The sequence below is a fragment of the Primulina eburnea genome, chromosome 16 (genome assembly GCF_022965805.1).
Source record: "Primulina eburnea isolate SZY01 chromosome 16, ASM2296580v1, whole genome shotgun sequence".
NCBI classification, from domain to species: domain Eukaryota; kingdom Viridiplantae; phylum Streptophyta; class Magnoliopsida; order Lamiales; family Gesneriaceae; genus Primulina; species Primulina eburnea.
The window spans coordinates 18,669,034-18,682,876 of record NC_133116.1 but is presented as its reverse complement, the minus strand read 5'-3'; the positions used below and the strand labels follow the sequence as shown (position 1 = coordinate 18,682,876).

Here is a 13,843-nt window from a genome sequence, read left to right as displayed (position 1 = left end):
TCATACCTTATTCACATATTAGAACATAAAAACGAAAATATTCAATAAGAAATCATGTTTTTCATGCAAACAATAATCAAACACATATTAGGGTGTGATAGATGAGAAAAGAAAGATTTATGGCATGTTTTTGCGTATTTTATGCACGACAAATACGTTGAGATGCGAAGAACGAAGACGAACGACCTTGACTGGATTTTTCCCTCAAAACCCGATGATTTTCCTTGAAGATATCACGTGTGTGCGTGTGTTCTAGCTATGAGAAAGAGTTGTGTGTTTAGGGTAAGGGGGGCAAGTATAATAATGGTTTGGGGGGAGTTGTGTGGTTTAGGGGAAGGGGGTGTGTATAATAAGGGTTTGGGGTGGGGCTAATGGGGTTATTTATTTTAATAAAAAAAGTGAAGAGTAAGTTAGGGCCCATTAGTATGGTGTAATAGGCCCAATAAGCCTATTAGTGCATATTTAAAATATTTCATTTAGGAAAGTTCGTGAAATTATTAGCCGAGTTGTCAAAAAGTTCATATTTTCGTCGAAAATCAAATACCGTTAAGAATTAAGTCTCAGCATATAAAATCACCTCAAAACTCCTTAATCTTAAAAAATATCGTAAATCATCAACCTTATTTTAAATAATTAAAAATAATTGTTTAATAAAAATATTTTCTATTTTTCAGCCATGGTCTTCGTTCCTCGATCGCATCTCGAATAACCTTTAAAAATATATTTTTAAGCATTCAAGTAGAAAACTACTTTAAAATCATCTAAACATATCAAACATAATTAATTTAAGTAATTAAAATTATTTAATTAGCTATTTTCATTTTCCTAGATTTGCATGCAATTGGATTACGTCGTTTTAATTTTTGGATCTTACAGATGAATTAGTCAATCCTATTGGTAAGACTTCCCAATTATAGTATTCTTGTGGTATGGAGAAAACTGTGAATTTCTTGCTTTCTTCCTGTATTCGGATCTGATAGAAACCAGACTTACAATAAAATTTAGAAAATATTAAGGCTTTGCTATGCAAATGATTAAATGTTCTCTACTAGATATAAAATATCCATCAAACTCCATAATCTTATTAATTTCAATAATAAATATGGGTTTATTTCTTTTTATCTCACCATGATTTCTTAAAAGAAAGTCTAGAATGTTATATGGTGAAATTCATTCTTTGATTAAACCAAGGTCCAGATGATCCTTGATTATAATATACATATCTCATTGATCAACTATGTTCATCGGGATATGGTTGCATATAACAAATTCATATTCCTTTTCTTGCTTAATTTTAAGGTTGGCTTGGAGTTGGTTCTTATCCTACCATGTTAAAGAAGCTTCATTGTAATTTTCTTTAATCATTTTCTTGACATCTTCTATGGATGATTTCAATTCAAACTCTACATCATTATGCTGTAGAAATATATTGAGGAATTCTATTTTTTCTGATCGAAGGTCCTTATATGCTTTCAATTGGAGCATTTTTTCTCTAAATTGTCTAGAATCCTTCATTTTTTGGTTAATAAGTTTTCTTTCATGATTACGTTTGATGTGAAACTAGATTGACTATTTTCTATAAAATGCGTTATTTAGTCTATGTAATATGACGTTTCATCACATGGTGTTCTGAACACTAACTTTCTGGTCTCAGTTTTTATGTATAGGACTTAGACATTTGTAAGAAATTATTTCCAAACAAAATGTTTGCTCTTGTATCATGAAAATAAATTGGTGTTGTCTTTAACTTATACCAAGGTGTTTGTCCAGCACATCCAATTAATATTTCTGTCATATTGATACCTTTACATAATATTAAGAATCGTTTAGAGAAATCTCTTCCATCAATATGAGGTAATTCTTATTCCAATTTTTTTGGAAAAAATCCTCTTTTTTGTTATACGGATTCCACCTCCTGAATCAATAAAAGAAATAAATTATTCTATCACAAATTGTTCATATGACATCAATATTGAAATGTCTTGGGTTTAGAAACTCTAACAATCTTGATTTTGATGATAACAAAATTTGTTATTGTGTTTCTAACATATTTATTCAAGTGTGAAGTTATTAACTTAAGATAGAAGCTGAAACTCGAATTTATCCAAACTAAAAATGTGGCAAGCTTCGATTTTTTGATGATATCCCACATCTCATTAATCCAAATGACCAATCGCCAAGATGACTACATAGAAAACCCATTTGTAACAAGTTTTATTCACGTCAGTTGAGCTAAATCGGACGTTATCTAGGCCAAACTTATTGTTGAATGACCAAACTAATTGCATAAAAACAACATTCAGTTGGACATGAGCAGTTGCGGTATTTTGGTCAGCTTGATCAGCTCGATTATCCAAATGAAGCGATTCAGTATGCATTACGAAGATAAGACGATGATCTTCAAATCCTATTTACAAGTCAAAGTTTGAATCGGAGTTTAAGATGTTGATAAATTATGACGAAGCTACTAGTTGCGCTCGCGCTGAAATCATACCCCATCAGTTTTGTTCGATTGAACTGAACCAGTTGACAAGTTGAGCAGATCAAAACTGAACTGAACCAGTTGAGCAGACCAGAACTGAACTGGACCAGACCATTTGACCAAACTAAACCAATTGACCAGCTGACCAGTTGACCAATTTAGGCTCGGGAAAATGTCCAGTAAGGCGATTTCGACCGTTGCAATTTCAGACAATACAAAAATTTTCCAAACGGTCATTTTTTGTGTCTAACATATATATCATTTTTGGGGAATATAAATACAATACATTGAAGATCAAATAAGATCTTTTGGAAGGGGATTCAATGCATGGGTAGTTAGCACAAAGAAATCTTCTAGTTGAGAGCACAAGTCCTTGTGTGAGGAAACATTTGATGTGAGGCACGGGGCCGAAGAGGGCGGGGGGTGATCACCGGTGCCATCAGTTGCACGGACAATGAGCGGCTCCTGGCAGGCTTCTAGGTGGAGGGAACATGAATGAACCGACCCACACGGGAATGAGAGGGATTCCGAGACTGTGCAATGTAATGGACTGAACAGTTGAAGAGGGCTTAAAAGATTTGATTGGTACTACTCATATCACGAAGGTGCATCTTCTTTTCGGTAGCTCATCACATAAGAACTCCAAAGTTAAGCGTGCTTGACTTGGGGAAATTTTGGGATGGGTGACCTCCTGAGAAGTTTCCCAGGGTGCGTGTGAGTGAGGACATAAGCACGCTGGAAAGACTCTTCTTGGTACAGTGAGGACAGTCGTCGAATCTGGGGCGTTACAAGTGGTATCAGAGCCGACCTCTCTTAGTACGGTGTGGTTCGGGGACGAACCAAGCGGAAGCTGGTGGGCATGTGAGGCCCGGGGCCGAAGAGGGCGGGGGGTGATCGCCGGTGCCATCAGTTGCACGGACAATGAGCGGCTCCTGACAGGCTTCTTGGTGGAGGGAACATGAATGAACCGACCCACACGGGAATGAGAGGGATTCCGAGACTGTGCAATGTAATGGACTGAACAGTTGAAGAGGGCTTAAAAGATTTGATTGGTACTACTCATATCACGAAGGTGCATCTTCTTTTTGGTAGCTCATCATATAAGAACTCCAAAGTTAAGCGTGATTGACTTGGGGAAATTTTGGGATGGGTGACCTCCTGGGAAGTTTCCCAGGGTGCGTGTGAGTGAGGACATAAGCACGCTGGAAAGACTCTTCTTGGTACAGTGAGGACAGTCGTCGAATCTGGGACGTTACATTTGAGATGTATACTGTAAAGGATAAATTCCTCACACACAACCACTCACACATATACAAGATTGGGTGCTAAGAAGATACCTCTATTTACTTGGTGCTCGAGTTTAAACTTACCAGTTGAACTTCAAAGATTAGATGAGTGAGTCTTCATACAAAGACGTAAAATAATGTATTTGTAATCTTTGCATATGAGACATTAAACAATATGCTGATTGTGAGGTGCGGCCTACAATCTTGAGTGCTAGGAGTTTTAGATGGGTTCTGTCCTTCTGGATCGGGTTTGTACAAAGAGTTTTATTAATCAAAGTTTTCTAGTAAATGCTTCCCAAGGAGAAGAAGATGTGACGTAGAAGTTGTTAATCTCCTAACATCCATAAAAAAATTCGTGTATGTTTGTTTATTGCATTTAATTATCATTTCCATTGTTTTAAAGATACATTGTTAAAGTATTTTATGAGTTCTTGAAATATCAAAATATTGCATATCAAGTGTTTGATAAAATGCTTCAACCAAAATATTTTTACTCATTCAATTTGCGTATCTTTAAATGCTTTACAAAATGTTTAATCGGTTTCTACGAAAGATTACTTTGAGTTTCTTCCGCATGATTTGAAAACCAAATTCGATTTAATTCATCAATGTTCAATAATTCAAGAACCGAGCTATTGTAGTTCAATGATTATCCCCCAAATCGATCTTATCAGAATATAATCGTCAATGGTCTCGTAGTCATTGAATTTTCCACATTCTATCATCTGCCATGAATTCTTTTCATTCTCTAGACATTTCCTAGGCTTATATTTCTCAAGAAACTCTAACTCAAAAACCAATTGATCTGGTTGTTTTCCGGGGGTTACTTTGATGTGAACTTCTAATTCTCTGATATTGATAATTCCTTGTAAGTTCCTATCATATGTTGTTTTTAAATAGTATATAGTATTATAAGAAAACTGATTTTTTTGTTTTGTAATATAAAATACTATTTCGACTTCTCTCTACCCTTCTGGACATCTAAATTTTCTTATTTCGAAAAGTTTTTTTTAGTAGTTGTGGGGCTTTCTGGATAGATTTTTCATCACCTGTGACTTGTTATTCTATATATTCGATAAGATAATATTATTGGTTTCACTTTAAGACTTTGATTCTATTACATAATCAGTTTGTCTTAGATCTAGATATATGTTTCTTGTATCAAAGAAAACTGGATTCTTTCTGGATAAATTGTCTGAGCGAATTTTTCAAATATTTCTGGTATTTCAATAAACTCATTTCTAATAAATAATTTGAATTATGTGTATTAGATAGACCATATGAAATTTAATAGATAATAAAATTTTCTCTATTATCTTATTTCTTCTGTCTTTTTTCTTTTGGAATTTTGATGTAACGTCAAAGCTCGGTTGTATTCTCGATCTGTTAGGTTGCAGACAATTCTTGGATAAATTACTCCTACAATTTTTTCTGCTCAAAGATTCCTTGATATAGTTCCCAATTTTGAATCTCGAAAGTTACTCATTTGTTTATCGTATATAGCAATATCAATTGATGAATCTACTATTTCTTTAAAAGTAGCTTTAATTGTAATTTGGATTGCTTCGATATGCATGAATATACAGACAATGTAAAATGAAATATAAAAGTTAAATCATATTAAAATAAAGACTGTTAATTACAACTAAGTCGACAAATTTTTTAGTCAATCGTTAGTTGACATAACATCTACTCTAACACAAACAACATGCAAGATAATATAATATGCTGATTCATGAAAATATTTATGTATCTAAAGTGTTAATCTCGATGTAGTCGGAGTTCTTGCTACGTAAATTTATTTGGGGCTCTTCCTGGCTTAGAAAATTCAAAGACTTTGGGCTCCAATGGTTTATTTTTTAATTTTAGTATCAACAACAATGGAAGTCCAGGAGGGATGTGATCCTTCCACACACTAAATTTTCTTGTGAATTTTTTTATGCAATAAATAAAATAATGATCTCACGCTTCAAATATTTTGAATGGTTATGTTTGTATCCTCGTCCATATTATTGGTAAATAGCTTGAAATATCCAATGTACTTTTTGAATAAGCGAAACATCTCTATGTTAAATTACTGAACAACTCACTTGGCTTGTCGGGACAGAGCAAAATGACCCAGGGCTTCTTATATGGATGGAGCTCCCTTAAAGCCGCCCGCCTTTTGCCTGTCCAACCCAGATTATCAAGCAAAAAACTAAATATTTCAATGGATATTGGCGTTGTGTGCCATCCTCCATCTTACTTGCACAGATGCACACTTAAAAAATTCTTTCGATCGGCCTGGAGTACCGAGGCCAAAGCGTATTCATTAAATTGACAGACAAATCAACTGGCGCTTAGCAAAAGCACGATGAACATCGGTTACAACCCCAACAATACCATGCATACCACAAGAAACACAATTCTAATGTTTGGAACAAAGTATTCGACCGATACATGCAAAAATTTACTACTATAAACACGATACAGTAGAACTAGAGTCTTGTTTCGCAACATTAGATCCGCCTACACAGCCGCCTTCCACTAGGATTACCAGATTCTGCACCACCACCACCACCACCACCATCGGCAGCCAAATCTAACCCGAATATACTGCTACTGCTACGTTTCTTACCTGATACATGATTTGACTTCTCATCGACTAATGCAACCGTTTCAAGCAGTTCAGATAAGAGCGAGGGGCAGCTCTCTTCTAAATCTTTGAATCCTTCGGATTCCATGACCACTATTACAAATAGGCAAGGTTTTAGCAATTCTGAGAACCAAGAAATTCTAATTCATCAAATTTTAAACAATCAGGACAAAGGGAAAAAAGATAACGGAATTATACTGCAGAGAGTATTCTTTATAACTCTACTTTGAAGCTTGAAGAAGATTCTGTATATACGTAATATTATAACTATATTCACATCAATTGGATGCTTCGCTTCTCTACACAAAACAATTCACAATCATAACACAACTCACCAAAAAAAAAAAAGAAAAAGAAAAAAGCATTAAAAAATACCAACTAAACAAAAGAAATAGTATGTTTGATCAAACCTTTCCAAGAGAAGAAACACACTCTTGTGATGTTTATCCAATCATCTATCTGTAAGCTCATGAATCTTGCAATTAAAGTCACACTAAAGCAAAAACTAGTAGAGAATCAGAAATTTTGATAATTTTACTGTCCATCATATAAACCAACACCAGGCATCTTTTTCTTATTGACAATAATAGTAAACATTTTCTCAACTAGAAAAAAATTCTAGATTGGATACATAATGAAGACTTCAGCAAGGAGACATATGCTATTACTCATATCTAAGATTTAAAAAGATAACAACAGCTGCCGCACAAAGATTTAATCTACCCCAAAGTATAGATTTCTGTTTCATGATAAGTTCAAAACAAATGAAGAGATAAATTATTCATAATCGCCCTCAAACTCCAGCGTGGAAAATTAAAAATAACACGTTTATAAAGACAATTTTTTTGCAAATAGATAAAACTGAAAAAGTTTGCATTTCTAACACTATGTAATATATCAAAAAATCCCTAGGATTATGACGAAGCAGAACTTGAATGCTGCAATGGTAACTAACAATTTTCCGAAACTGTTTATACAAGAACTTATTTAGATAGCTAACACAAAATCTTTAGCATGCATCATGCCAAGCCCAAAATCAATGTTTTAAAGATAAACTTCTTCGTATGTAGAATAAGAAAAAACTAAACCATTTTCTGTTTTTCGAAGGGCCTATAAGACAAATGCTGCTTCTGTCAGCAATGAAACAACAGTGACATTGTGCAGGATAGATTACCATCATATGGCTCTACTTAAGATTCTAAATCATACTTCACGTACAGAAAGCTGATGTTTGTAACGAGTAAGACATCATTCTCAAATCTCAAAGCTGGAGTCCGGAACTTCTAGCTTTGAATGGTAAAGTCACGGTCACCAATAAAACATGCTTGTGTTATATAAGAAACCATATCAATACAGAAAAACTCTATGAAGCCTCTAGATTTTAAGAAAATATGTTTCTTCTAAAAGAGGAGCTATATTGCATTGGTTCTAATTAAACAACTTGGATTAGTTTGGAAAGACATAATCACTCAATAGGACTTGGGTATTGGCATTTAACTGAAGACTTTTCCTTTTCATTGTCATTTTCACGTCGAGGGATTGCATATAAGACTTCCTCACTCTTATCAGATTAATTTTTTTACACATCTTTAATTGCGTAAGTTGAAAATATCACACATTTGCAGGGGCCATTGCGGCCAAACCCTTGCTAACCCGATATCAGTACCCTTGCTAAGCCGATATCAGTATCTTTGGGATTAAAAAATGGAATATAAAGACAAATATAAACCAAAACGATACTGAGACTTTGCCAACTGAAAGCAATAATTTTTAGATCAACTGATAGAAATATGTTTGGAAACTAAAAACGCGCCCCATGGTCTCAGAGACCCAGAACATTTTCCTCAGTCACATAGTAATGATACATTTGGAAACAAACAAAAACTAAAAAAAAGCACAATCGAGTTGAAATATTTTTCTCAGGATGAAAACAATTTTCTTGCGTTGAAATTAGTTTATCAAGTGCAAGGTGTAAGTATTTAATAACAAAGTGTAAGATGTAAGTTTTCACACCATTCCACTCCAGAAACTAGAAAAACCTCCAAGGAATGTTTTTTCTATTTACAGTAAATATTTAAAAGTTGAACAACATCACTTTAAGATAACTTAAAGTATAGTAGATGACCCAAAAATTCCCACCATTTATTGAAGATTGAGCAACTTGCTTCGTAAACTACCTTATCATTGTGTGTAAAATGTAAACGTTCAAATTACTCCCATGAAAAAAGAACAAATTCCATTTGTGTCTTCTATATACAAATCAGGGAGAAATAAAAACACTTTCCGGACATGTAATAGCAGATGACTACAAAAGTAGATGACCATAAAATCCCCCTAGTCAATGGGCATTCATGTCATCGCATCAAGAATACACATAACAGGCTGAAGAATTAAAATGACATAATCTGAAACATTGGACCGCTCAGATCTACGGACTACACGCACCTCCCAAGTTTGTTGCTGCAAATTTCAAACATATGGACTTCAGCTGCGGGCAGCGATGCTGCTCTGCTAGAGAAAGAGTTGTCGCTACTGTATCAGCACTAACATCTTCACACAATTTTGCTTCACAGAGCTGTTTCAATCTCTCTAACCCAAAGCGGTCCGCAGCAGCTAGTAGATGCTGCATCATAATTGTGTAGGTGGACATAGATGTGGAGTCAATTATTTCATGAAAATTGGGAAGACTGTCAGAGTAGATAAAGTGTAGCAGTGCCTGCACAGAATTAGGGCCTCGCAATTCAATATAGTTCATCAAGAAAGATCTGGTATTTCACGCGACAAAACAGATTGAGATAGGGGAGACAAACAAATACATTACCTTGAAAATAGAAGGTTCAATATCTTCGAGTTCTACTCTGCCACTATTAGGATTTCCAATATGACCAAAAAATTGTGCTCTAAAAACAGGAGAACGAGCAACAAGTACCAACTTATGGGCCTTGAATGTCTCTACCCCAACATGGAAAACAACATCACAGTTAAGTTCAGTATCCAGCAAATACTTGAAACTCTGTCCAATGTCTGACGGTGGGACGAGAACATTGTAAGATTTTGGTCCTTCCACGCGAGTTCTAACAACTCCCACAGTACAGTGCATAGAAAGACAATCATCCTTTAGAAAATCAGAAGCTTCTAAAGAAGCCCTCCTGAAAAACCGTTTATATCCCCTGCGAAGAAAGCAAGGAGAAATCAGACTAGCTAAGTAATAATTGGGAGAAATAGGTATGAGGAGAATCAGATGATTTTTATTCAATTCCCCTGATCACCATTTCCACACATCGTAAATGCACTCTCTTTATTTGTTAAAGAACAAAAAAAATTACAAGAGAATAACCAGAATTTACAGAAAACACCATCCCATGAAAAATAATACTTCTTTGGCGCAATCAAATAACCCGAGCTTTCTTTGTTTTATTAAAAACAGTCATCTGAATCCAAAGCATTGCCCCTGAATGAGTGATGATTTCAACGCTACTAACAGACACGGGTATTTTGTGGGTTCTGTTAAGCTAAGAATTCTCTGAGTCAGCCTCGAATATTCCTCTACCTAGCCAAATTACGAATAAACAAAAAACTCAATTTCATGTAGGATAATTTGATAAAATCGGTTATTCAATTGATCATCTAAAACCACCACACGTTCTCAAATCATTGATCAAAGTACCAATTCAAGATTTAAAGAAAATCTCAATCGCATCTCTTAAATACAAAATCAAGCACAACAAGAAGACGCATACCACATGCTTCCCCTGTATTTAAGAGAGTAAGGGCCACTCTCCAGCGCCCGATCAAAATGACTGTGCACCTTATGCTTCCCTTTACCACTTTGGTCCAAAAGAGTCAATTCAAAGAGCGCCCTCACATCCGTGCCCTCGCTCGCCAACGCAATGAAAACCGACACATACAGCGACGAATCCTCTACGTTCTTCCCGTCGGGGTAAAAGTAGATAGCCCATTCGTAGCCACCCACGCTGAAAGTTTCGGACGAAATGTACTTTCCCGGGCCCATACCCTTAGCCAAGGAGTACCCACGGATGGTGAAGTGGTGCGAGCCATCCACCGTCTCATTTACGGATTTTGAGCTGGAGTCGAGGGAGTTCTCGGGATTGACAATCATCTCATAAATTGAAAGAGGGGGACATGGAAATGGGACACCCTAGAAAGCGAGCTTATTGGAATCTCAGGTGAGATTCACCGGCGAATTGGGTAGATTTCGAGGAATTGATCGAGGATAAATCAGTGAGTTGAAGGGAATCATCGAGATTGTAATTTGGGGGTGCAACGAAAGAATCCAACAGAATCATTTATTATTGGGATAATTTGAAATATGAACTTTATTAATTAATTTTTTATATTTTTGATCTTCTAACTATTTTAATTTGTAAACTAACTTTCATTTAAAATTTTTATAAGAATTTGATCAAAATTACCCTTACATGCTCAAACATGATTATTCTAACCTAATTACTCATTTACTCTAATCTAAAATATTGATTTTCTCTCCTCTACATATCTTTTTTTAGGCAACTTCCCTCTTATTCTTTATCATTATCTCTTTTCTCATATTCTAGATTATTTTCTTTCTTATGCTTTCTTCTACATGTCTTTCATAACGAAAAAGAAAACAGTCTGATATCATTTGATTATCCCGGGTAACGATTATATGTATATTTAAGAAGTGAAAAGTGTCTGTTGACCTATCTATTGCTCGGTGATACACATCATAGGCCTTTACTTCACGTGGAAATTGAGAAGAAAGTTCTAGTTATTTGTGACAATAATGTTGATAATGAATATTCACATGGTTATGATGATTCTGGTGGTTCTAAATTTCATATACACATCGATAACAATTGTCGTGATGATTTTGTTGATTCTGAATTCAGTATACGTCGAGATAAAGATCGTGGTGTTAATATTTGTGATGATCTCGGTGATTATGCTAATGGTGAAGAACTTTATAGAGATGAACACTTTGATGGCGTCTTTATAGTAAGTAATGGTGGAAGTGAACATAAAAAAACTGATGATGTGGAAAATATGAACGAGAATGTGAATTGTAGAGTAACACAACGTATTGAATTGGAGTCTGACAATGGTGAACAAGTGGCCAATGATAGCTAAAAATTTATATTGCTTGGTTCTAGTAGTGAGCAGGTATATAGTTTTACCAATTAGTCTGATTTGTCAGTTGGTAAAGAGTTCGACAGTAAAATAGATGTTCAAAGAGAATTGTATAATATTGCGGTGAAAGCTTCATTTGAGATGGGAGTTTAAAAATCCACAACGACTTTGTATTCAGTAAGATGTGTAGATGATAGTTGCAGCTGGAGGGTGCGTGTAGCACAAAAAAAAGGGATCATCACGGTTTTCGGTTAGAACTTATTGCAATAAGTATACTTGTGATCTGACTAATCGAAAAAGGAGGCACCGACAAGCAAGTTCAGCTATAGTATCAGATATGTTGGTGGAAAATTTCAGAGGACAACAAAAAATGCCTGCTTTGAAATCAATACAAACAATGATGCAAAATAAGACCGTCGAGATTAGCTACTTTAAAGCTTGGAAGGGGAAGCAACTTGCCATAAATCAACTGAGGGGAGATCCTGTCAAAAGTTTCAAATTACATCCTGCATATTTGTACATGATTGAACAAGTGAATCCAGGGTCAACAACACATTTGAAGGTCAACGAAGATGGTAGCTTCAAATATATGTTTTTGGCCTACCGTGCCTGTATTGCAGGATTTAGATATATGAGGAAGGTGATATCAGTTGATGGTACGTATTTGACAGGAAAATATAAAGGTGTTTTACTGATAGCCACAGCACAAGATGGAAACCACCACCAGTATCCTATTGCTTGGGCAGTTGTTGATTCAGAATGTGAAGAATCTTGGACTTGGTTTTTTGAAAAGTTGCATGAATTGATATCTGATGATGTTGAGTTATTATTTATTTCTGACAGACATAAGCGAATCATCAATGGTCTTGCCTCTGTATACAAGCAAGCACGACATGGGCATTGCATTTGGCATCTTGGACAAAACATCAAGTTAGGGCCAAAGTCCAAGGTAGGTGGAATTGCGTTGTTTATGCAAGCTGCTAAAGCTTATAAACAGGTCGAGTTTGGTGAATTGTATGAAAAAATGAAAAACAGCTATCCGGGTATCACAAAATATCTCGAGGCCAGTATTGATAGAGAAAAATGGGCAATAGCATACTTTCCTGGTTCTCGGTATAATATTATGACAACAAATGGATCAGAATCAATCAATGCAAAGTTGGTGTTTGCACGAGAGCTAACAATGATTGCTTTGTTGGATGCAATTCAAAGTCTTATTTCATCGTGGTTTAATAATCACCGCAAAGCTGCCGTTGCTTCAACACGACATCTTACTCCATGGGCTTAGACGAGCTTGCGATCAAGATTTATTGAGTCACAAAAAATGGAAGTTATTCAGATGAATACTTTTGAATATCACGTCACTGGAGTTGGTCATGATGCAGTAGTAGAGTTAAATAGAATAACATGTCGTTGTCGAGTTTTCGATATTGATAGACTTCCGTGTGCACATGCTATTGCTGCTGCTGGTCACCATGGTATAGACATATATGAATTGTGCTCATATTATTATACCACGAATGTATGGGCTTTGGCATATACAGAAACTATTTATCCCATTCCCCCCTCTGAAGAATGGAACATACCCGCTGTCATTGATTCTCTGATTGTACTACCTCCTAAGGTTAGAGTTAACAAAGGGAGAACAAAGAAAAATAGGATTCCTTCCGTTGGTGAATTTAAAAGTAGAAAGAAGAAATCAATAGTTTAATATATGTATTTAATTTTTTAATTATTGTTAAGTTGGTATTTTGAAACTTACACGTTCATTTTTTTCCTTTGTTTCAATGACATGTTCTTTTGACATTTGAGCTAATGGGGAAGAACATACATGCTGGAAGTTGTTACTTTTTTTCAATTTTTTTGGTATTTTTGACATCTAATTATTAAATAAGCCAGCCAAATACTTCATTGCATCTTGATTTTTTTTTCTTTTTTTCTCAATTTAAATGAAAACTTGAAAATGAAAATTATTTTATACGTTTTGTATGGTATATCGTAAACAAAAGAACAAAACATCATTTGTGATTCTAGTCCGTTTTTTTTCAAAACATAACTGTTGACATTTGTAATTTTTTTCAAAATTTAAACAGAAGCATTCGTTTCTTGTTAGATTTATGTCAAAATGATTTTCTTATTGCATTTATGTGAAATTAGTAAAAAAGTAACAATAACTTTATTAAAAAAATAAAGTCATATATTTTTTATTGGATTTATGTGAAAAGGGTAAAGAAGTAACAACTACCTAATTAAAAAAATAAGGTCATATATCTAAGTGAGAATCAAATGGAGGTTATATTTTTAAATATCTCT

General features: G+C 34.9%; 2 protein-coding genes across 2 annotated transcripts; one reads left to right on the top strand and one right to left on the bottom strand.

Annotated features, from left to right (window-relative positions):
• Positions 1–6,029: 6,029 nt before the first annotated feature.
• Positions 6,030–10,713, bottom strand: LOC140816498 (BTB/POZ and MATH domain-containing protein 3-like). Its single transcript, XM_073175821.1, has 4 exons — positions 10,144–10,713; positions 9,225–9,573; positions 8,849–9,119; positions 6,030–6,496 (listed from the first exon to the last, which is right to left on the bottom strand). The coding sequence occupies exons 1-4, from the start codon at positions 10,521–10,523 to the stop codon at positions 6,267–6,269; spliced, it is 1,230 nt and encodes a 409-aa protein (XP_073031922.1). The 5' UTR covers positions 10,524–10,713; the 3' UTR covers positions 6,030–6,266.
• Positions 10,714–11,927: 1,214 nt separating this feature from the next.
• Positions 11,928–12,818, top strand: LOC140816094 (protein FAR1-RELATED SEQUENCE 6-like). Its single transcript, XM_073175159.1, has one exon. It carries the CDS (start codon positions 11,928–11,930, stop codon positions 12,816–12,818), a length of 891 nt encoding a protein of 296 aa, XP_073031260.1.
• The last annotated feature ends 1,025 nt before the right edge of the window (positions 12,819–13,843 follow it).

What these genes read in the sequence shown, in the direction of transcription:
- LOC140816094 (XM_073175159.1), top strand. Translation starts at nt 11,928, where the DNA reads ATGATGCAAAATAAGACCGTCGAGATTAGCTACTTTAAAGCTTGGAAG.
- LOC140816498 (XM_073175821.1), bottom strand. Translation starts at nt 10,523, where the DNA reads ATGATTGTCAATCCCGAGAACTCCCTCGACTCCAGCTCAAAATCCGTA. An exon ending in AAATACAGGGGAAGCATGTG is followed by an intron (nt 9,574 to 10,143) that starts GTATGCGTCTTC and finishes CTTTCTTCGCAG; the next exon opens with GGGATATAAACGGTTTTTCA. An exon ending in TGCAGCAACAAACTTGGGAG is followed by an intron (nt 6,497 to 8,848) that starts GTGCGTGTAGTC and finishes TATTTGTAATAG; the next exon opens with TGGTCATGGAATCCGAAGGA.